The sequence below is a fragment of the Enhydra lutris genome, unplaced genomic scaffold, assembly GCF_002288905.1.
Source record: "Enhydra lutris kenyoni isolate GAN:26980312 unplaced genomic scaffold, ASM228890v2 scaffoldscaffold13, whole genome shotgun sequence".
In the NCBI taxonomy this organism is placed as follows: Eukaryota; Metazoa; Chordata; class Mammalia; order Carnivora; family Mustelidae; genus Enhydra; species Enhydra lutris.
Window position 1 is genome coordinate 4028265 of NW_019154097.1, and position 20071 is coordinate 4048335.

Below are 20071 nucleotides of genomic sequence, written 5' to 3' on the forward strand. Positions count from 1 at the left end.
TCGGCGGACGTTACAGTGCCAAGCAGGGAAAGTCAACGTGCATGCGCACGCAGCACTCTCTGCCAAAGGGTCCGGGGACTTTCCCCTAGGCACGAATAAGGAACAAGTCCTTCGTCTGTAGCCTAGGAAACAGGCCTTCAGCACGAACTGTTTGAGATCTCCACGATCAGTCTTTTAAGGTTCGCTGTCCTAAGCATTTTATGATTAGGGTGAATAGGTTGAGAGTATGAGAAATAAAATCCATTTGCCAGCATAATCTTATAAGATTGTAGGCTCCTAGAAGCATTCTGGCTAATAGAATTCCTAAATAGACGAGAAATGCATTCATTTGGGAAAGTTGGGCCAAGGTCCTATGCTAATAAGCTTGCCCCGCCCACACACTAAGTGGGCGTGACCTCCCAGCGTGTCCGGGTACGCGACCCTCGCACCGCCCCTCTTGCGCATGCGCAGCGGGACTCCCGGCCAACTCTGGCGCCTCCGGGACCTACGTTCTGTGGCCTGCAATGGCGGGGTCGGTCCCGTTTGCGGGTTTGCTGGGGTTGCTACTTGTGTCTGCACTGCCCGGGGTCCTCGGAGACCGCCCCAGCCCCGACCTCCGGGCACACCCAGGTATCAGCGAGGGCTTCTGGAGGGAGGCTAAGACTGCCCATGGGTCCCCAGGCCCCGGCTCTACTGACCCACCTCTGCCGTCCTCAGCAGGGGGCCATGCCCAGGTCGGCCCTGAGGCCACGGAACCCCGGCGACGGTCGCCGCCCAAGGACCAGCGAGAGTGGGCCCGGGCGGGAGCTCTGCCTTTGGGGGCGCTGTATACCGCAGCTGTCGTGGCTTTTGTGCTGTACAAGTGTTTGCAGGTGCGGGAAGACGAGGGGTGGGGATGCTCCGGGCCTGAATCTCCCATGGGGGCGCTATGGTACCATGAACAAGACACTTCTTTTCGTCAGTTTGTAAAACGGAGACGGTAGTTCTTTGGCTTTCCAACACTAGAGGGTTATTTTGAGCATCCAGCGAGGTAGCAGATGTGAAGCGTTCTTGGTAAATTGTAAATAAATAATGACCACATTTAATTCTCCCAACAGTCCAATGAAGAGATAAGTCATTTGCTCAAAGTCACACAGAGCTGGTAGTAACTGGGATTTGAACCCAGCAAGTATGTGTCCATACTACGGAAGTGTGGCTGCTGGTAAAATTCTAGTCTTGGCACAAAATGTTGGTTGCTGTAGCCACAATATGGAAGGCCCTAGTCTCATGTTCTCCTTAGAAAGGAGGCCCTGAAATGTAAAATGACAGTACATTTTAGTGTATGGAAATGGTTGGAATGGAAAATACCTTCCAAGGCTCTATCCTCAAACCTGGCCTGATTACTTATTTGCATTAGGAAGTAGAAGGCTGAACCAATTTGGAGGGGATATGAAATTAAAAGGGATAGCTAGTCATGATTCCAAATAGACTGGACAGGTTATGATGAGGGACTATCACGATGAAATTTAAAGAGAATCAATAATAAATTATATTTGTGGACCCAAGTACTATCTGGAAGAAACATATAACTTAGCAGTTTATTAGTTGAATAATAAAGTTCAGTCGTGTGTTGTGAAAGCCACTTCCCCAGGCAATGCTAGGAACAAGGTATTGCATCTCATCTTCTGATCAGAACATTCGAGAGAATTTTATTCTCTTCAGGGAACTACTTCTAAGAACACTATGTGCCCAGTAGAGCAACCAGAGAAAACCATATCAAATGAACAGCGACTGAGTAAAACTAGAGATATTAAACCAGAGAAGACATAGGAAAGGGGAGTGGGCAAAGACCATTGTCTTCAAATTCCTGAGTGGCTATCATGTTGAAAAGACATGGTTTTCGAAGGCAACATGGAAAGAAGATACATAAAGGAAAGTTTTTGGTTTTGTGTATAAACAAACAACCAGAGCTTTATCAAACTGGAGAGAGATGCTCATTCCTGGGAGTGTCTCATTAGACTGAATGACCCCGTGTGGGGGCATACTGACATGTTGCTTCATATCCCAGGTGAGGAGCTAGACTAGGTGTGATTATGATTCTCTAAAATCTCCATGGCTTTCTCGACTTCAAAATTATCCTTCTCCTCTCATGGCTTTGGAGACGGAGGTGATGGAGAAGCTTGTTCCTGCAGGCTAGCCCTCTCTTTCTTCTATTTCATCAGGGGAAAGATGAGGCTGCAGTTCTCCAGGAGGAGGAAGGCAAGAAGGAATCATCACAGTCAGGTGGGTTTTGCACAAGCCTGTATTTGGTAGGTGATTACAGGACCACAGAAGATACAAATAACCATTGCTCTCCTTTTCTCCTTTACCCCCAGAGCAACAGCTGGCCCATTTGACACAACAGCTAGCCCAGACAGAGCAACACCTGAACAATCTGATGGCCCAGCTGGACCCCCTTTTTGAGCGGTAAGAAGAGCAGTGACCCTGTGGCCAGGGGAGCTTTGTGATAGGTGGAAAAGGTGGCGACAGATCGGCTAGCCTCTGAGTGGATATTTCTACAGTGTGACTACCCTGGCTGGAGCCCAGCAAGAGCTTCTGAATATGAAGCTTCAGACCATCCACCAGCTGTTGCAAGACAGCAAGCCAAACAAGGGTGTGGACGTTCCAGAACCAGGTAAAGGGTTGGGTGGTGTGAGTCTTGTGGAGGTGGAGACAGTCTCTGAGATAGGAATATCCCTGATCTTTCCCCTCACAGAGGCCAGCCTACCCTTTCCTGAGGACTTATGTATAGAGGAGGAGGAGGCGGAGGCTGGTGACAGTCAGGCCTGGGAGGAGCCCCTACACTGGAGCACAGAGACGAGAAACCTAGCTACTCCTTGGGAAATGGAGCAGGGGCTAAGGAGAAGATGCAGCAAGGCTGTGGGAAGGGCTGCAGTCACAGCCCCCGCCGGCAAGGAGAAATGACAGCTGAAGGTTTAGTAAAACAAAGTCTGTGCTTGTGACTGGACACTCCTGTGTGCTTTTTCTATTCCAGCTGGTCCTACACACACCCATACTAGGTGCCCAAGAACAACTGGGCCTTCCTGAAAAGCTTCCCTTATTAGGATAAAAAGAGGCCACCTTCCAGTGTGAGAGCTGAGAGAGAGAGGGAGCTCCAGCTCTTTTCCTTGTATTCCTGAGGCCACCAGCAGGGCAGCCTTCAGGGCACAAACACCTCTCTTTCCCTTACTGCAGAGCTGAGACAGAAAGGCCTTTCCAAAAAGGGGAAGAAAAAAAATGTTTACTAAAATGCAGTGGAAAAATAAATTACAGAAACTGTATTCAACATAAAAACATCCACGTTTACAAGGCTGCAGTCCTGATAAACAACCACCCAGGGACCCAGCACTGAGCTTAATCAGTCCTAAATTCCCTCATCTGCATTGAAGGGGCTGGTTCAGCAGAGCTTCACCAGGGTGGGACTTGGTTTCCTGATTCTCAAGGGCTGGTCAGATGAGCTGGCACGGCTTGGTCTCAAGCAAACCCGAAATGACCCTTCTCCAACCATGAAGTGTTGTGTGTGTTTTGTTTAGTTAGTATTGAAGATTTCTTTGTACTCCTCTGACTTTGACTTGTCTCTAAAGTAAACTGGGTTCTGGAATTAAGATTCTTCTAGTTCTTCTGGCTGCTGTGGAGAGAAGATGGTCAGTTTAGGCACTGGCATGAGCACTCTCTTCAGACAAAATCACCCATGGCCTTGGGGGTGGGGCAGCCTAGCAGGTGTCAGACGTGAGACAGGATTAGAACTGCTCGCTCCCGGCCCATGGGCCTCATCACAGCACTCTTACCTGATGGCCAGAGTCAAACTGTGGTGCCAGTGCAACAGCTCCTCCTGGTCTGTGCACATAAGCAGTAGCTTCTCATGGGGAAAGGACAGCTAGGGAGAAATCACCACTTAGTGCAGGGCTCAGAAAGGTCCAGGCTAAAGCTGAAGGCCTTGCTGTTTCCATGAAGGTAATTCAGGGCTAAGGTGAGAACTAGGGATGAACCCCAACCCCCCCCCATCTCAATGCAGGTGGCTTAGTTCCTCTGAAGGGGGCCTGGGCCTAGGCCAAGGGGATAAATAGTACATAGGCATTCGAGGCCTGTTTTGAGCCTCTCCTACTGAACTAGGGCTCCCGCCCATAACTTACACTGAGCAGTCCACCACAAGGGCCTCCTGAGTGGCCAAAGACTCTGTGGAGTTGACACTGTGCCATGGGGTAGAGGGCACGGCAGGCAAAGGTGCCACTCTGCAGTAGGTGCAGTGGGGGTCGAGGTTTGGCCATGAGGAGCACATCGGAGAAGAGGAAGAACATTCGGGGCCGGGGTTCCCCATGGGGAGGCACTACCAATAGCCAGCCCTGGCGTAGGAACCAGCGACCTGGGGTGGGGGGGAGAGCTGTTATTCTGGTGCAGCTCCAGGACCATGATCCATGGGAGCAGAAAGAAGGGGAGGCTAAGGAAATAGGGCATTTGTGCTGGCAATACAGAAAAGGGGAGTTTGAGGATTGGGGATGGGGTGGGGCACAGAGAAGGGGAGCGTGCAGTACCTGAGGTAAGCCCCTTTGCCTGGCGGCCACTTAGCAAAGCCTGAACACGCCGGAGGTGCTGGTCATTCTTCTGTTTCTGACCAATGCTGTAGACTTTCTGGGCGGTTTCACTTATCAGCCGGGCAGCCCCTGGAACAATATCCCCCACCCCACTCCTGGTACAGCTTTGACTTTGGGTGACTGATGGTGAGGAAAGGCTATTCTGGAGGGGACTAGGGTGAGGGTCTAACCTCTGAGAGAGCAGGCAGGGCAACAGGCATGTTGTTTACATGTCAGTGGAAGATAGGGACATACCAGACATTGTTAGAGGGCAGAACCAGAACAGGAGAGGCAGCCTCCTGCCTGTGTTTCAGAGGAGCAAGAACATACGTGTGAGCTGTTGCTGGTCAGGGCTGTTGGGACCTGTGTTTTCAGCCAAAGCCACAACAAGATTCTCATACCTGGAATTAGACAGTTGGAAGTCCACAAGGGGAAGTAGAGTTGGGCAGAATTCCTTCTGCCTGACCTACAGATCGCTCCCGACACACACTTTAGTTGCAAGGCCAGGAAAGACCTGCTTCTGATGGTTGCATCCCTCTCTTTCATCTGGGACTCAGAACCCGGGCTCACCCCACATGGCCCTCTGCTTCCATCTTCCCACACTGAAGAGTCAGGAGCAGACTGACCATGATTTGGGAGTCTAGTTCCCAAGATTAATGAAAATTAATCCATCCAAGGAGGATGCTAGAGACAACCTGACTATATGCTCTTAACATCCCCAGGAACAGAAATCTAAGGTAGGCAAACCTCTCATCTCAACAGACTCTTCCATACCTTGCTTCTATTACAGGCCCCCTCACTTCAGTACTGACTTCCACATTCCTAGCTAAGGGCCTGAGCTGCAGACTCCAGCTACTCCAGTGGGTTCACATTTACTCTTGCAAGAGGTTTTTAAGAGCGGTTGGTCCCAGGAGAGAGGCAATGGGACAGAAGCCATAGACCCCACAAAGCTGAGAGCAGGGATCATACAGACCCAGAAAAGAGAGGTTGGCTGAATCCAGGTGAGTTTACTCACTGCTGGAGCCTCTGCAGAGGCAGAGGGAGCAGGTCCTGAAGATGAAGGCTCCCAAACTCAGGGCGGCCTTCCTGAAGTCGCACAAACCTCCGGAAACGTTTGTTTTTCTTTAGTTGCTCCTGGAGTGATAGGGAAAGGATTGGCAGCAGGGAGAGAAGCCACTCCTTATATTGTATTCATCTGTGTACACAGCCCCCAGCCCTCTGTAAGCTGTGTGCTCCTGAGAGAAGCCCTACAGTGAACTTTGGAGAGATGGGGGACACCTACGGGGCTGTAGAAATGTAGGAGCAGTATGAGTGAAGTTTGGAGCTCCAGAGGAAGAGGCAATGTATGGGGCAAAAGGGGAAGAACTTGAGATTATCTTCGGGTTACCTGCAGGGTGGTCCAGGACCTCTCTGCATTCGCAGCAAATTGGGTGTAGAGCTCCAGGTGGGGGCAGAAGCTTTCCAGCCCCTGTCCCCAGTGCTCTCCTTCGAGGTAGGGAAGCAGCTCTCTGCGTGGGTGAGGATAGTAAAAGCAATCCAACAACTACTCAGGCACCACCTCATTGAATTCTCATAACCTTGCGCTGGAGGTAGTGGTATTATCCCATTTTACAGATGGAAGGTGGGGCAGGGTAAGGCACTGGGCCAAGACCACAGGTGAGGTAACTGGCAGACTCCGTATATGAACTTGGGTCTCCCCCGACTCCAAGCTTCGGGCTCTGCCAGAGGCGAGGGCCCCCCTCTTCTCTTTCCCCTCGCCCCTTCTACTCACTGGCTGGCGCCGTAAATGAGCTCCCAGGGCCCAAACAGGGCCTGACGTTCTGCTGGTCGCAGGGTGCCCTTGGCTCTCAGAATCCCCACGAAGTACTGCGGAAGGAGAGTACGGGTATATAATCTGCCGGAAGAGGAGGCTAATGCCAAGCCGCTGCTAGAAACTAGAATGCCTGAGCTCCCTAAATGCAAGCGGACGGCCCAAGACCCACTATACTCGGGGTCACCGACCTCGCAGAGACCCTCCCATACCCTGGGGTCCCCGCCCCATACGGGAGGGCGTGCGCGGCCGCACCGTGGCCACCAGCCCCAGCTGTTCCTGGTAGCGCCGCTCGGTCTCCAGCAGCTCCCGGGCAGTGCAGGCGCGTTTCCGCTCCCAACGGGCACGCTGCTCTTGAACTGTGCATCGTCCGCTGGCTCCCCGTCTCTCCATGCCAGGCTGAGGGGTCGGTTCTTCCGGCCGCAGCCCGCCAGAGATTCAAATCCCAACCGCTCCGGGGGCGGGGCCAGAGAGAGGAGTGCGCCCCCTGGCTCCGGGAGGCTGCGCGCAGGACGGAGCATGCGCGGCGGCCCGCCGAAAGGCCTTGAGTCTCTGCGCTTGCCCTACCGCCAGGGCGGCGCTGCAGGTGCGAGAAGCCAGCTCAGGCAGCGTTGAGTGGGGCATGTGGGTGGCCCTCCTCTGGACTGGCGCTAAGTTGGGGCTGTAGTCTGGACCTTGGAAAGCAGACATCAGCGGGACCTCAGTATCCTATCTGTAAAATTAGGAAGGGGGCAATAATTACCGTACATATTCTCTCCTGGGCCTGTGCCAGATCTGGGGTCCAGTCGTCCCCAGTGCTTTCACTACTAGGAAACCTCAGGGGTCACAAGGCTTGAAATGTTTTGGCCCTTGGACAAAAGTTTATAGGTTTTAAGTTACTAACTCGTTTTTTCCTTTCATACTGATCCAAAACCTGACAGCCCATTAGCTCCTGATCAGCAAATGTCAATAACTAACGTGGTGGTCAGAACTGCTGTAATTCTGGCCAAAGGCTCAAGCTTGTAGTTGATTAGTCTGTTCTACCCCGTCAAAGATGAAAGGGACCAGATTTTCCTTACTTTGTTAGGTCTTTCGAGAAATTGGCAGTAGCCCTAGAGGATAAATTGGCAGAGCCATTTTGCCAGTATGTATGAGAAGTCTTAAAATGTGCTTACTCTTGGGGTGCCTGGGTGGGTCGGTGGGTTGGGCCCTCTGCCGGCGGCTCAGGTCTAGATCCCAGGGTTTTGGGATCGAGCCCCGCTTCATGCTATCTCCTGGGCAGGGAGCCTGTTTCCCTTCCTCTCTCTGCGTGCCTCTCTGCCTGTTTGTGATCTCTGTCAAATAAATAAATAAAATCTTTTTTTAAAAATGTGCTTACTCTTATCACCTAGAAGTTCCATTTTTAGGAATGCACCCTAAAGAAACAGATATGTGAACAAAAATATGTATACCAGAATGGGTGGTACAGTGTTGTTTGTAACGATATAAAATTGGAAGCCTTCTAAATGTCCAGTGGTAGAGAATTGGCTAGGAAAATTATGGTACAGCTATTTGAAGGAATATGAAAGCATTACAAATGTAAAAAACCTATCAATATGGAAAAACATGCAGAGTATATTGCCAAGACCAAAAAAACCAGGCTAACAAAGCTGTACAATATGATCCCATTTAGGTATAGCATATATAGGACTGGAAGGATAAGCAATCAAGAGGTAGTTGTGGTTGTTATCTCTGGGTGATGGGATTGAAGTTAATGCACTCCACAAATATTTTTTTAAGCACCTAATCTGTGTCAGGCACTGGATCGCTGAGGTTAAAGGGGTGAATGGGACAAATAAGGTGATTTTTTTTTAAAGATTTTATTTATTTATTTGTCAGAGAGAGAGAGGGAGAGAGAGCGAGCACAGGCAGACAGAATGGCAGGCAGAGGCAGAGGGAGAAGCAGGCTCCCTGACGAGCAAGGAGCCCGATGTGGGACTCGATCCCAGGACGCTGGGATCATGACCTGAGCCGAAGGCAGCTGCTTAACCAACTGAGCCATCCAGGCGTCCCAAAATAAGGTGATTTTTTAAATTCTCTTAATGTTTTTCTCCTTTTTGCAAGTTTTCTGCTGGAGCATGCAAGCATTACATTTTATTTATTATTTTTTAAGATTTTATCTATTTATTTGACAGAGCACAGGTAGGGGGAGCGGCAGGCAGAGGGAGAGGGAAAAGCAGGGGAGCCTGATGCAGGGCTTGATCCCAGGACCCTGGGATCATGACCTAAGCCAAAGGCAGTTGCTTAAATGACTGAGCCACCCAGGTGCCCTGCATGCATTACTTTTTAACCAGAAAAAAAAATACTATTAAAGACCAAAATGTTAAGAAACTTTCAGACCCTGCATTCCTCCCACTGTGGAACTCTAGGAATTTGGAACCCAAGACAAAAACCAGGGTACTGTTAGGGTTTTGAGGTCCCCTCTAGCTCACTGACATTCTAAGAATTCTAAGGAGAAATGCTGGACTTAGATCAGGGAAAAACAACTTGAAGGGTTGGATGGTGGAAAGAGAAAGTTTGGGTCAGACTGTACCTTGGACTCAAGGAAACTGATGATACCATATAGGTGAGGACTAGTTACACACTCTTCAGTGAATGTGGGGCAGTCCACACCAGGAGTTCATGGCAAAATGGGACAGATAATCCCACAGTAATCTATATCACTATGAGTCTCTTCTGCAGCCCTGGGATGAGCAGAAACATGGCCCTAAATGTCTGAAGGCACAGACCCTAATGACCAAAGACTTGGCCATAAACACCACAGAGAGGCCATGCACAGGCAGGTGGTGCCCCAGTCAGTTGGTCCTGAGTACACCATGTCCCAACCTGGGAAAGTTCCCAGAGTAAGACTCTGGGAGCTCGAACCTGTCTTAGAGTTTGGCAGTCTCCCAGCTGCAAAAGCATGATCCAGGGTCAGAGTCTATACTCCCCACCCAGACCAGAGACACAGTCACACACAGAAACAGAGCGCTTAAGAAAGAGACAGCAGCATGGAGAATGGCATTTGGAAAATTAAAAGGCTGAAACAGAGAGACCTGCACATAGACACAGATCTAGGCTCTGAAACATTAACTAAAAGCAGCTGAGATGACAGGGAGGCAGGTGGACATAGAGTGCTGCAGAGAAGTGTACTAGGATATCTTGACAGTGACCTAAAAAGGAAAACGATGGAAATATGAAGAACATTTGGAAAGAGGGAAAATGAAGTAAAGCTGGGATGGGTCTTGGAGAAAGATCTCCACACATACAGACTCCAGACCCCAGTAAGCATGGTGCTTCTGTCTACTGTGGCTGCCCATGACCTCTTCCACCTCAACTAGACTTGTCATTACTACATTCTGTCTTGTCTAAGTCCATCCAGTTTGGTACTAGCATGTACCCTCCATGTGTCAGTGTCTAACCAAGGTGCTGACATCACAGCCAACCCAGACAATAAGCTGACCTTCCACATTGCACACTGGATCAGATTTCCATGGATGGCTCTTAATTTGGCTCCAGAAATAGCAACCTGGATTGTTAGGCTGCCTCCCTCCTTGGAGGACAGCAATTGTTCAGCTCTGTGCAAGTTTTGGTATACACTGACAGTTAATCTGACAAGGCAGATAATTTGGGGTGCTGTAAAAATGTGACCTCATGCTCTTGGAACAGTTGTGGTTTGGCAAACACAAGTCATTTGACAATGAACTCCCTGAGGGCAGGGAAGCCATCTTAGTTGATTTGGTTTTCCTCAAGTCCTGGCAAGGTGATCTGCAGAGAGAAAAATGCTCCATAATGGTTGGTGAATAAAAGACTTAATCAAATACTGGACCCTGCCCTTATGGAACTCAATGCTATTAGAGCAGATAAAATGTCATAAATCACCATAATATAAGTTGGATGGTGGGCAAGGTTATTAGTAAGGGTAGGCAAAGAACTGTGGTGGTTCAGAGACACCAGAAATCTCTTCCTATGGAAGAGAGTGGAGGAGGTGGCCTTTGAGCTAAGTCTTGAATCATAGGAGGGACTTAGGAGAGACAGTAAAACTATTTTACAGGGTAGCGGGTACAGAAGTACTGATTCATGACAGTGGAAGCTGGCTGGGCCTCTGCTGTGCCAGGCGTTACCTCTTTTTTTTTTTTTTTTTAAGATTTTATTTATTTATTTGACAGACAGAGATCACAAGCAGGCAGAGAAGCAGAGAGAGAGAGGAGAAAGCAGGCACCCTGCGGAGCAGAGAGCCCGATGTGGGGCTCTATCCCAGGACCCTGGGATCATGACCTGAGCCAAAGGCAGAGGCTTTAACCCACTGAGCCACCCAGGCACCCCAGGCGTTACCTCTGTATTATTATTATCATCATCATTATTATTTTTAAAGATTTTATTTATTCATTTGACAGAGAGATCACAAGTAGGCAGAGGCAGGTAGAGAGAGGAGGAAACAGGCTCCCTGCTGAGAGCCCGATGCGTGGCTCAATCCCAGGACCCTGAGATTGTGACCTGAGCCGAAGGCAGAGGGTTAACCCACTAAGCCACCCAAGCACCCCTATTTTTTTTTAAAGATTTTATTTATTTATTTGACAGAGATCACAAGCAGGCAGAGAAGCAGGCAGAGAGAGGAAGGAAGCAGGCTCCCCGCCAAGCAGAGAGCCCAATGCGGGGCTCGATCCCTGGACCCCAAGACCATGACCTCAGCCAAAGGCAGAGGCTTTAACACACTGAGCCACCCAGGCACCCCTATTTTTTTTTTTTAAGATTTTATTTATTTGACAGATCACAAGTAGGCAGAGAGGCAGGCAGAGAGAGAGAGGAGGAAGCAGGCTCCCTGCCGAGCAGAGAGCCCAGTGTGGGACCTGATCCCAGGACCCTGAGATCATGACCTGAGCTGAAGGCAGAGGCTTTAACCCACTGAACCACTCAGGTGCCCTAGGCATTACCTCTTTAGATAAGAGATCAGTAGAGTCCCCAGAGAAGAGGGAGGTAGAAGGAGTGCCCTGAACCTAGGAACTAGTTCTCAACAGGATTAGAAATATTTCTTTTTTTTTGTTGTTTGTTTGTTTTTTATTATTTTCTTAAAGATTTTATCCATTTATTTGACAGAGATCACAAGTTGGCAGAGAGGCAGGCAGAGAGAGAGAGAGAGAGAGAGAGAGGAGGAAGCAGGCTCTCTGACAGGCAGCCCGACGTGGGGCTTGATCCCAGGACCCTGAGATCATGACCTGAGCCGAAAGCAGAGGCTTTAACCCACTGAGCCACCCAGGCGCCCCCAGGATTAGAAATATTTCAACATATTTCTCTAATGCATACAATCATACTGGCGCATATCTACTGAATTTAGCCCCAGATAGGAACTTCCTGAGATGGCCTTATTCTCTTTTGGTTTGTTGAAGCTGTGGGGACCTTACTAGAATGTGAGCTACAGAACAGTAGAGGTGGTTCTCTAGTTCAGTGCTGCATCCCTAGGGGAGGCTCAGTGTTTCTCAAATGAACAGGCATACTGGGAACCCCAAGTCCATTCTTAGGGTCCTTTCAGTCTTCATCTCCTTGTACCTGCTCTCCCCCTCAAATCCATGCTCCACACCAGCACTCAACACAACCTAATATGAGAATTGGATTCTGTCATTCTCCTGCACAAGATACTTGATGCCTTTCCTTTGCACAAAATACCATTCTCCCCATTGTTTTTAGCAATTGAATTGCTACTTCTCCAAAATCCAGATCAGATTTTGCCTACTTCTGTATTACTTTCTAAGGCAGAATTAATCTCTCTCCACTGAATATTGTGCCCTCACTCACTAGACAGTGAGCTTCTTAGGACAGGGATTGTGTCTTATTCATTTCTGTACATTTAGTCCATAGCCCAGTGCTGGACATTGTAGATGCTAAATAAATTTTGTTAAATATAAGAGTAAATGGTATTCCCAGCAGTGAGAACTAGACAAACAAAGGTGGCCAGAGGTCTGGGGGGAAAAATGAATGTTTTAATTTGGCTGGAGTATGAGGGAGAATAGTAGGAGATAAAATGGAAAGGATTCTTGGGTAAGATTTTGAAGGACTTGAAAGTCAACTAGAGGAAGAAGATGGGCAGATGGAAGCCAATGAAGGTTTTTGAGCAGATGTATAATATGATGAAAAATAAATTTATTGTAAAGTCATCACAGTCCCTCTTCTACATATACTCAGTTTTCCATTTAAAGATTTTTTATTTACTTATTTGATAGAGACACACTAAGAGAGGGAACACAAGCAGAGGGAGTGGGAGAGGGAGAAGTGGGCTTCCCACCGAGCAGGGAGCCTGATGGGGGGCTCCATGCGGGGCTCAATCCCAGGACCCTGGGATCATGACCTGAGCAGAAGGCAGACACTTAAGGACTGAGTCACCCAGGCGCCCCACTCAGTTTTTCATTTATACTCAGATTTGCCTCCCACCTACCTATCTGTCCTCCCGCTCCCAGGCTTCCCCAGCAGCTTGTCCTACCCCTTTATCTGCTCCCTGGCTAGGCCAGGGATATATACATGGGCTGCTTCCCCTCTCAGCCAGAGGCTGTGGGGGCCCCAACTCCCTGTCTTTCCCCTTCTCTGCCTGGGCCTGGGAAGCAGGCCAGGGTTAGCTGAGGCTGGCTGGTGAGCAGCTGGGCGGTGCCAGGGGGAGCCTGTGTAGTGCCAGGTAGTGCCTTGGATTCCAGGCTAAGCCTGTGACCCCGATAACCTCCTGCCTGTGCACATACCTGCCCCTCGCACCACCCCCATTCAGGCTTTGGTATCGGGGAGGGGGCACAGGGCCAGGCAGACCCACAGGACTTTGGCTCGATCTCTACAAAAGGGCCCTCTGTGAGTCAGCCTGCTCCCCTCCAGGCTTGCTCCTCCCCCATCCAGCTCCTGTTTCCGATGCACGTACAGCCCGTACACACCGTGTCTGGGACACCCCACAGTCAGCCACATGGCTCCCCTGTACCCCAGACCCTGGCTCCCTCTGTCGATCCCAGCCCCTTCTCCGGGCCCTGCCCTGCAACTGCTGCTTGCACTGCTGCTCCTGGTGCCTGCCCATCCCCAGAGCCTGTCCCGTATACAGGGGACGCCTGGGTTGGGAGGAGATTCATCTGGGGAAGATGATCAGCTGGATGGGGGAAACCTACCCAGTGTAGAGGACCTACCCAGAGAGGACCCACCCGGAGACGAGGACCCACCTGGAGAGCAGGACCCATCTGGAATGAAGACTGAACCAGGAAAAGAGGACTCTCTGAAGTTAGAGGATCTGCCTACTGTTGAGGCACCCAGGGACCCCCAAGGCTCCCAGAATAATGACTACAGGCACAACAAAGGTAAGCGGCCATCAGCCCTCCAAATCTAGACTCCAGGAGGTTTGTCCTTCCCACACTAAACCCCAGCCCAGGCAGGGATTATTCAGAGAAGGAATGGAGTCTGCACTCCGACAGTAGTCTTTCCCATCCCCAGGGGATCTCATGCCACTAGACCCTTCCCCCTTTCAGAGCTAGAAGGGGATGAATGGGGAGACAAAAAGCACAGATGGAGCAAGGTGAGCAGGAAGAGATGAGAAAGAAAAAAGGGGAGGTTGGAGAGGAGAAAGATGCAGAATGTGGAGAGAAGACAGGTGGAGAGAAGTAGGAATATGAGGGAAAAGAAGAGAAAGAATGGCAGGGGTGGTTGGGGAGCAGAGGAGGAGCCAGAGGGCTTGTAGAGATCACCTCATCTTCAGTCTACAGATGAAGAAATTGGGAAGAGATGAAGACCTGGGAAGAGGGAATAGCAAGTAGGGGAACCTGGTATTTCGATTCAGAAACCAGGAACCTTGGGAAGAGAGTTGGAGACAAGGAGAAAGAGAAGAGGGTCTATTGATTTGGGCCTGGGGAGGCCTGGTGAGGCCCCCCACCTACTTTACAAAGACACCGGTTGCAAACTGGTATCTCTGAGACCAGTAGGATCTTTGGTCTACCAAGCTATGGTGTTACATTTGGTTGCAATCTGTTGTGCTTTATATCTGGCCACGTTAGGTATTTTGGTTACCTGCTATGACCCTGTAAGACATCTGAGTTGGAGAACCCCTACTAGTAAGGGGGATCCATCTCTTTCTGGCCGCTGGGGAGGGACTGGGCTTGAAGACCGGCTTTTCATTCTTCTCATTGATGCAGGGGATGACCACAGTCATTGGCGCTATGGAGGTGAGACACCTACCCCCTGCACACCCAGCCTGGGCGCCCTGCTCTGCTGATCTGACCCCCCAGCCATCCCGAACTCTGATCTTGGGTGTCCCACCCACTGCATCCATGTCTGACAGTCCCCAACGCGCAGCCTGCTCCCTGTTTCTGTCCACATCCCTGATTTCTATTTCCCGCCCCATGCTTTCTCACTCCACCCCCTCTCTCCCTTTTTCTACCCCGCTTTCCTATTTCTGATCTTGTCACCAGACTGCCGGTCCACACTCTCTCACTCCAGGCGACCCGCCCTGGCCCCAGGTGTCCCCAGCCTGCGCAGGCCGCTTCCAATCGCCGGTAGATATCCGCCCAGAGCTCGCCGCATTCTGCCGGGCTCTGCAACCCCCAGAACTCCTGGGCTTTGAGCTCCCGAAACTCCCAGAACTGCGCCTGCGCAACAATGGCCACACGGGTGAGGGAGGGGTCTCGCTGCGGATACCCGGGGAGGAGGCGGGGAAGGTATCTGCGGTACAGGGACGGGTCCAGAGCCGAGGGCTCGCCAGGAGGGTGCTTGGGAGTTAGGCTGGCCCTTCCGGGTAGGTTGGTTCTCCCGGCTCACCTGCCTCTTCCCTCGCAGTGCAGCTGACTCTGCCTCCGGGGCTGGAGATGGCCCTGGGTCCCGGGCGGGAGTACCGGGCCCTGCAGTTGCATCTGCACTGGGGGGCTGCGGGTCGCCCGGGCTCGGAGCACACGGTTGACGGCCACCGTTTCCCAGCCGAGGTGAGCGCGCAGCGGAGAGGCGAAGGGGGGCGCTGGGCCGGGGGTCTTGCCGATTTCTACCCTGTTTCTCTCCAGATCCATGTGGTTCACCTCAGCACTGCATTTGCCAAAGTTGATGAGGCCTTGGGGCGCCCCGGGGGGCTGGCCGTGTTGGCCGCCTTTCTTCAGGTACCAGCCCGGGACACCCCTATCCCCTGCTTCCCCACGCCCCAGGGCTCACTGTAGCTTGACTCCAGAGATCCCATCCTAGCACACTCACCCTGGCACCTGGCCGTCCTCATTCACTCATTAATTCATTCGACACGCCCTGTAGGCCAGGCGCTGAGCTACACAAAAGATTCCGAAAACCGTGGCTCCGCCTACAGCCGGTGGGGGAGGCTGATACAAAGGGCACAGAGTAAACGAGGTGGTCAGAGAAAGCTTCACAGAGGAGGGCAAACTTGAAGCCTTCAGTAGTGGAAAAGAAAAGATGTTCCATGCAGAGCCAACAGTGTATGTGGAGTAAGAATATATCCACTCAGGGAATGGCTGTGGAACGGGGTGGGGGCGGGGTGAACGCCAGGAAGAGTAATTTCTTGAATACTCCTGTAACCTGTAATTTCCAGTTTGTGTAATGCAGTGAAGTCTAGAGAAGTATTTAGTGACATTTTGGACCTGTATGGATCCAGGCTACATACACAGTGATTAGAAGAGGCTAGTAAAATGGACAGATGGTGAGATACCTTCTAGGCTCTGTCACTACCTTACTGACTCTTTAACGCCAGCCTCAACAGCACAAAGTTCAGAGAAGTGCCTCTGAGATAGCATGTCCTTGCTCCAAAGGCAAACACATGAATTATTCAGGTGAATGTAGAGGAAATGTGAATGCAAAGGTTATTATGGTTTTCTGTGGGGAGACCATGAGTGTGTATGTGGACATAGGATCAGTGAGACTGGAAAAGATAGTAGGACCCAGGTCACTGGAGGCTTCCTATCCTAGGAAAGTGACCCACCTTCTCCTCCAACTTACCATTGAAAATCAGTCCACCAAGCAGGTTAAATTCGTTTGCAAATAAAAGTAAACCCACTGAGTAGTAATACACAAGATTTTGTGTTCTCCCAGCATTCCCAGAGTATGGGAAGCCCACCTCACCTTCAGGCCTCCAGCCATGACCTTGGATACCTGTAAAATCCTGTCTTGAACTATCATTTCCCAGGAAGGTCCAGAAGAAAACAGTGCCTATGAGCAGTTGCTGTCACATTTGGAAGAAATTACTGAGGAAGGTCAGTTTGTTGGTTTGGCCACTACCCTCAATGCCCTTGTTCATAAAGAACTGTCTGGGGGCACCTGGGTGGCTCAGTGGGTTAAAGCCTCTGCCTTCAGCTTGGGTCATGATCTCAGGTTCCTGGGATCGAGCCCCGCATGTGGCTCTCTGCTCAGCAAGGAGCCTGCTTCCCTCTCTCTCTCTCTCTGCCTGCCTCTCTGCCTACTTGTGATCTCTGTCAAATAAATAAATAAAATCTTAAAAAAAAAAAAAAAAAAAAAGAACTGTCCTTGGGAACCCTCAGGAGTGAGGATGGAGATGGGCTCCCTCCCACAGGCAGGGAACCAACGTATGAACTGACTGTGAGCTTGACAATAATTACAAAGCTGAGCAGAGGCCCACAGGCTTTATGGCTAAAAACCAAAATAAACAGACAAAAACCTCACGCCACCCCCCCAAAAACCCAAAACTCCACAAAACCCCAAATCAAAACAAAAACCAAAAGAAGACACAAAACAAGCCCCCTCCCCAAAAGTATTTGGAACTTCAGATGCTGAGTCCAGAGAGCTAAATTTTTTCTGAAAATTCTCTATTTCTCCTCCATAAGCATCAAATATTTAAAGTTGTACTTTTGTTGGAAATCTTTGCCTTTTCAGTCACTCTAAGTAATTTTATTTTATTTTTTAAAAAGATTTTATTTATTTATTTTTTAAATTTTATTTTAAAGATTTTATTTATTTATTTGACAGACAGAGATCACAAGTAGGCAGAGAGGCAGGCAGAGAGAGAGGAGGAAGCAGGCTCCCTACTGAGCAGAGAGCCCCATTTGGGGCTCGATTCCAGGACCCTGAGATCATGACCTGGGCTGAAGGCAGAGGCTTAACCTGCTGAGCCACCCAGGTGCACCCTCGCTCTAAGTAATTTTAAACCTCACTATTGGAACTTACATTTTACCAAACTAGAGGGAACTGTGCTTTTTTGAGTTTTGTGTCTGTTTTTTATGGTTTCAAATGTTTATATTTACTTACAAGTTACTCTGCTCATTTCCACCCCCCCTTTTTAAAAAAATTTTATTTATTTATTTGACACAGAGAGAGAGATCACAAGTAGGCAGAGAGGCAGGCAGAGGGGTGGGGTGGGGGGAGGTGGAAAAAGGCTCCCTGCTGAGCAGAGAGCCTGATGGGGGTGGTTATGACCCTGAGATCATGACCTGAGCCTAAAGCAGAGGCTTAACCCACTGAGCCACCCAGGCACCCCCTCATTTTTTCCTTTTGATTCATTTTGGGTTTAAATCTGTAGTTCAGTATGTTATCATAGTATGCAGAATAAGAGTGAAGACTCAGGGAGGACCTTGGGAGCACTTTTTTCACTCTGTGAGGCCCCATAGACTTTTTACCTTATTCTGAGTTAGGTCTTGTGCTGAGTTATGGGAAGGGACACACTTAGTGAAGAAATGGTCTCAGGAAGTTGCATCAGCTTGGCTTCTGGGAGGTGAAACTGTATCCCTATACTCCAGAGCTTTGGAGGGAAGCAGTCCAGGTGGGATTCCGGCACAGGTCCTCTCCACAGACTCAGAGACTTGGGTCCCTGGCCTGGATGTATCTGCGCTGCTGCCCTCTGACCTCAGCCGCTACTTCCGCTATGAGGGGTCTCTAACCACACCCCCCTGCGCCCAGGGGGTCATCTGGACTGTGTTCAACCAGACAGTGAGGCTGAGTGCGAAGCAGGTGGGGCTGGGGCATGGTGGTGACACGGGATGTGGGGAAAAGGGGTGTAGGGATGTGATCAAGGTGGATATAGAGATGAAGCCCCTGAATGGGGGACGAGGGGGCAGAGCGGGTGAAGCCCTGAGTGCTGGCGGTGAGTAGGACTGTGACCATTTCATTTTCTTGTCATGAGCCTACCCCCACCGCCATCTCCTGACTTCCCTAGCTCCACACCCTCTCTGGCTCCCTGTGGGGACCTGATGACTCTCAGCTACAACTGAACTTCCGAGCAAGGCAGCCTTTGAATGGGCGAATAATCGAGGCCTCCTTCCTCACTGGAACAGAGAGCAGCCCCAGGACTGTTGAGCCAGGTGCAGCTTTGTGGTGACCCATAGTGCCCTGCCCCGTGCCCCACCCCCCACCCCCCACCCCAGGTCCGTCATCCTCCCATGTGTCTTCATTTGTGCCTGTGTCTGTCACTGGCAGTCACAGACCCTGGTTCTGATGTGTCCTTTTCCTCTTCAGTCCACCTGAATTCCTGCCTTGCTGCTGGTGAGTCTGTGCCCCATCTCTGGCCCCTGACCCCTTGGCATCATTCAGCCTCAGGAGCTAGGACCACCCCTACCCCTTCTCCTTTTTCTGCAGAACAGACCTCCAACCCCAGTTAGATAGAGTGTCAGATCAAGGGAGAGGGGGTTCCACTGTCCCCAGGGCAAAAGTTAATTAGAATGAAGCTACAGAAATCTCCTAGCATCCTCCTTCTCAAACAACCTCTTTTACTTTGCTTTTAGGTAAGAAAAAGAGGTGCTTATCTTATTCTTTCTTGTGTATCCAACCCCATTCCTTTGTGGGCCTCTTCTGGATTCTGACACTGAGGGCAGCTGGAGAACCTGGGGGGGCAGGGTGGGGATACACTGAAGCAGGCTGAGGGAATCCTACAGACTCCTCGTCACCCTGAGGCAGCCTCTCCTCTCCCTCCAGGTGACATCCTGGCCCTGGTTTTTGGCCTCCTCTTTGCAGTCACAAGCATCGCCTTCCTTGTGCAAATGAGGAGGCAGCAAAGGTATACCTGCCCACTTTCTTCGATGAGTCCAGAACAGTTTCATGCACATTGGAGTTTTCTGATTGGGCTTTTGTGTTGTGTAGATTCCGAAGTGGGACCAAAGGGAATGTTAGCTACCACCCAGCAGAGGTCACGGAGACTGTTGCCTAGAGGCCTTGGAACTTGGAGAATGTGCAGAGAAGCCAGCCAGAAGAATCTGAGGGGGAGCTGGAGACTTTGTCCTATCCTACCCTTTATACCACTTTCTTTTTAAGGTCCAAATATTTTTTAAAATAAATGTTAATAAAATATATGGAAGGCAGCTCTGTTCCCCAAACAGGAGGATGGTGTATTTATTTCCTATTGCTGCCTTTAAAAATCACCACAAACTTAATGGTAATGCAAATTTATCCTCTTAAGTTCTGGAGGTCAGAAATCCACAATGAATCTTCCGGGCTAAAATCAAGGTGTCAGTAAGGGCTGGTTCCTTCTGGGCACTTTGAGGGGAGGTTTCCTTTTTCAGGTTCTAGAAGCCAAATATTCCTTGGCTTGTGGCCCCTTCCTCTTATCGCCCTAGCCTCTTGCTTCCATTGTCATATCTCTTAACAACTGCCTTTGACCTTGCCTCCCTCTTATAAGAACCTTTATGATTACATTGGGCCTACTTGGGTAACTTAGGATAATTTCCTAATTTCAAAATCTTTAGCTTAATCATGAAGTTCCTTTTCCCACATAAGGTAACCTTTCACAGGATCAGGGTGTGGACAGTTTGGT

General features: G+C 50.1%; 2 protein-coding genes across 6 annotated transcripts; one reads left to right on the plus strand and one right to left on the minus strand.

Moving 5' to 3' along the window:
- The first annotated feature begins 454 nt into the window (after positions 1-454).
- On the plus strand, positions 455-19632 carry LOC111146216 (carbonic anhydrase 9). 4 transcript variants are annotated; one of them, XM_022501660.1, is made up of 16 exons: positions 455-609; positions 700-851; positions 2181-2241; positions 2334-2424; positions 2540-2632; positions 13513-13694; positions 14523-14552; positions 14827-14997; positions 15163-15305; positions 15381-15473; positions 16502-16568; positions 18119-18276; positions 18482-18626; positions 18781-18807; positions 19237-19318; positions 19402-19632. In XM_022501660.1, exons 1-16 carry the CDS (start codon positions 504-506, stop codon positions 19466-19468), a joined length of 1668 nt encoding a protein of 555 aa, XP_022357368.1. In that variant the 5' UTR covers positions 455-503; the 3' UTR covers positions 19469-19632. The 4 variants fall into 4 exon arrangements, with proteins under 4 accessions (XP_022357368.1, XP_022357371.1, XP_022357370.1 ...); XM_022501661.1 differs by lacking the exons at positions 455-609; positions 700-851; positions 2181-2241; positions 2334-2424; positions 2540-2632 and having other exon boundaries at positions 12719-13694; positions 19237-19312; positions 19402-19540; XM_022501663.1 differs by lacking the exons at positions 13513-13694; positions 14523-14552; positions 14827-14997; ... (6 more) ...; positions 19237-19318; positions 19402-19632 and adding an exon at positions 2714-2960 and having other exon boundaries at positions 2520-2632.
- LOC111146217 (Rho guanine nucleotide exchange factor 39) lies at positions 3039-7090 on the minus strand. Of its 2 annotated transcripts, XM_022501665.1 has the most exons (9): positions 6634-6830; positions 6340-6434; positions 5956-6076; positions 5584-5702; positions 4899-4969; positions 4530-4658; positions 4131-4360; positions 3786-3874; positions 3039-3625 (listed from the first exon to the last, which is right to left on the minus strand). In XM_022501665.1, exons 1-9 carry the CDS (start codon positions 6769-6771, stop codon positions 3610-3612), a joined length of 1008 nt encoding a protein of 335 aa, XP_022357373.1. In that variant the 5' UTR covers positions 6772-6830; the 3' UTR covers positions 3039-3609. The 2 variants fall into 2 exon arrangements, with proteins under 2 accessions (XP_022357373.1, XP_022357372.1); XM_022501664.1 differs by having other exon boundaries at positions 6340-7090.
- Positions 19633-20071: the final 439 nt, after the last annotated feature.

Coding starts and splice junctions, on each gene's coding strand:
- LOC111146217 (XM_022501664.1), bottom strand. CDS start 6,899: ATGCTCCGTCCTGCGCGCAGCCTCCCGGAGCCAGGGGGCGCACTCCTC. Junction 5,703..5,955: donor GGTCCTGGACCACCCTGCAG/GTAACCCGAAGA, acceptor CTATCACTCCAG/GAGCAACTAAAGAAAAACAA. Junction 4,970..5,583: donor CCTCTGCAGAGGCTCCAGCA/GTGAGTAAACTC, acceptor GTCTAATTCCAG/GTATGAGAATCTTGTTGTGG.
- LOC111146216 (XM_022501660.1), top strand. CDS start 504: ATGGCGGGGTCGGTCCCGTTTGCGGGTTTGCTGGGGTTGCTACTTGTG. Junction 15,474..16,501: donor TGTTGGCCGCCTTTCTTCAG/GTACCAGCCCGG, acceptor ATCATTTCCCAG/GAAGGTCCAGAAGAAAACAG. Junction 19,319..19,401: donor CAAATGAGGAGGCAGCAAAG/GTATACCTGCCC, acceptor TGTGTTGTGTAG/ATTCCGAAGTGGGACCAAAG.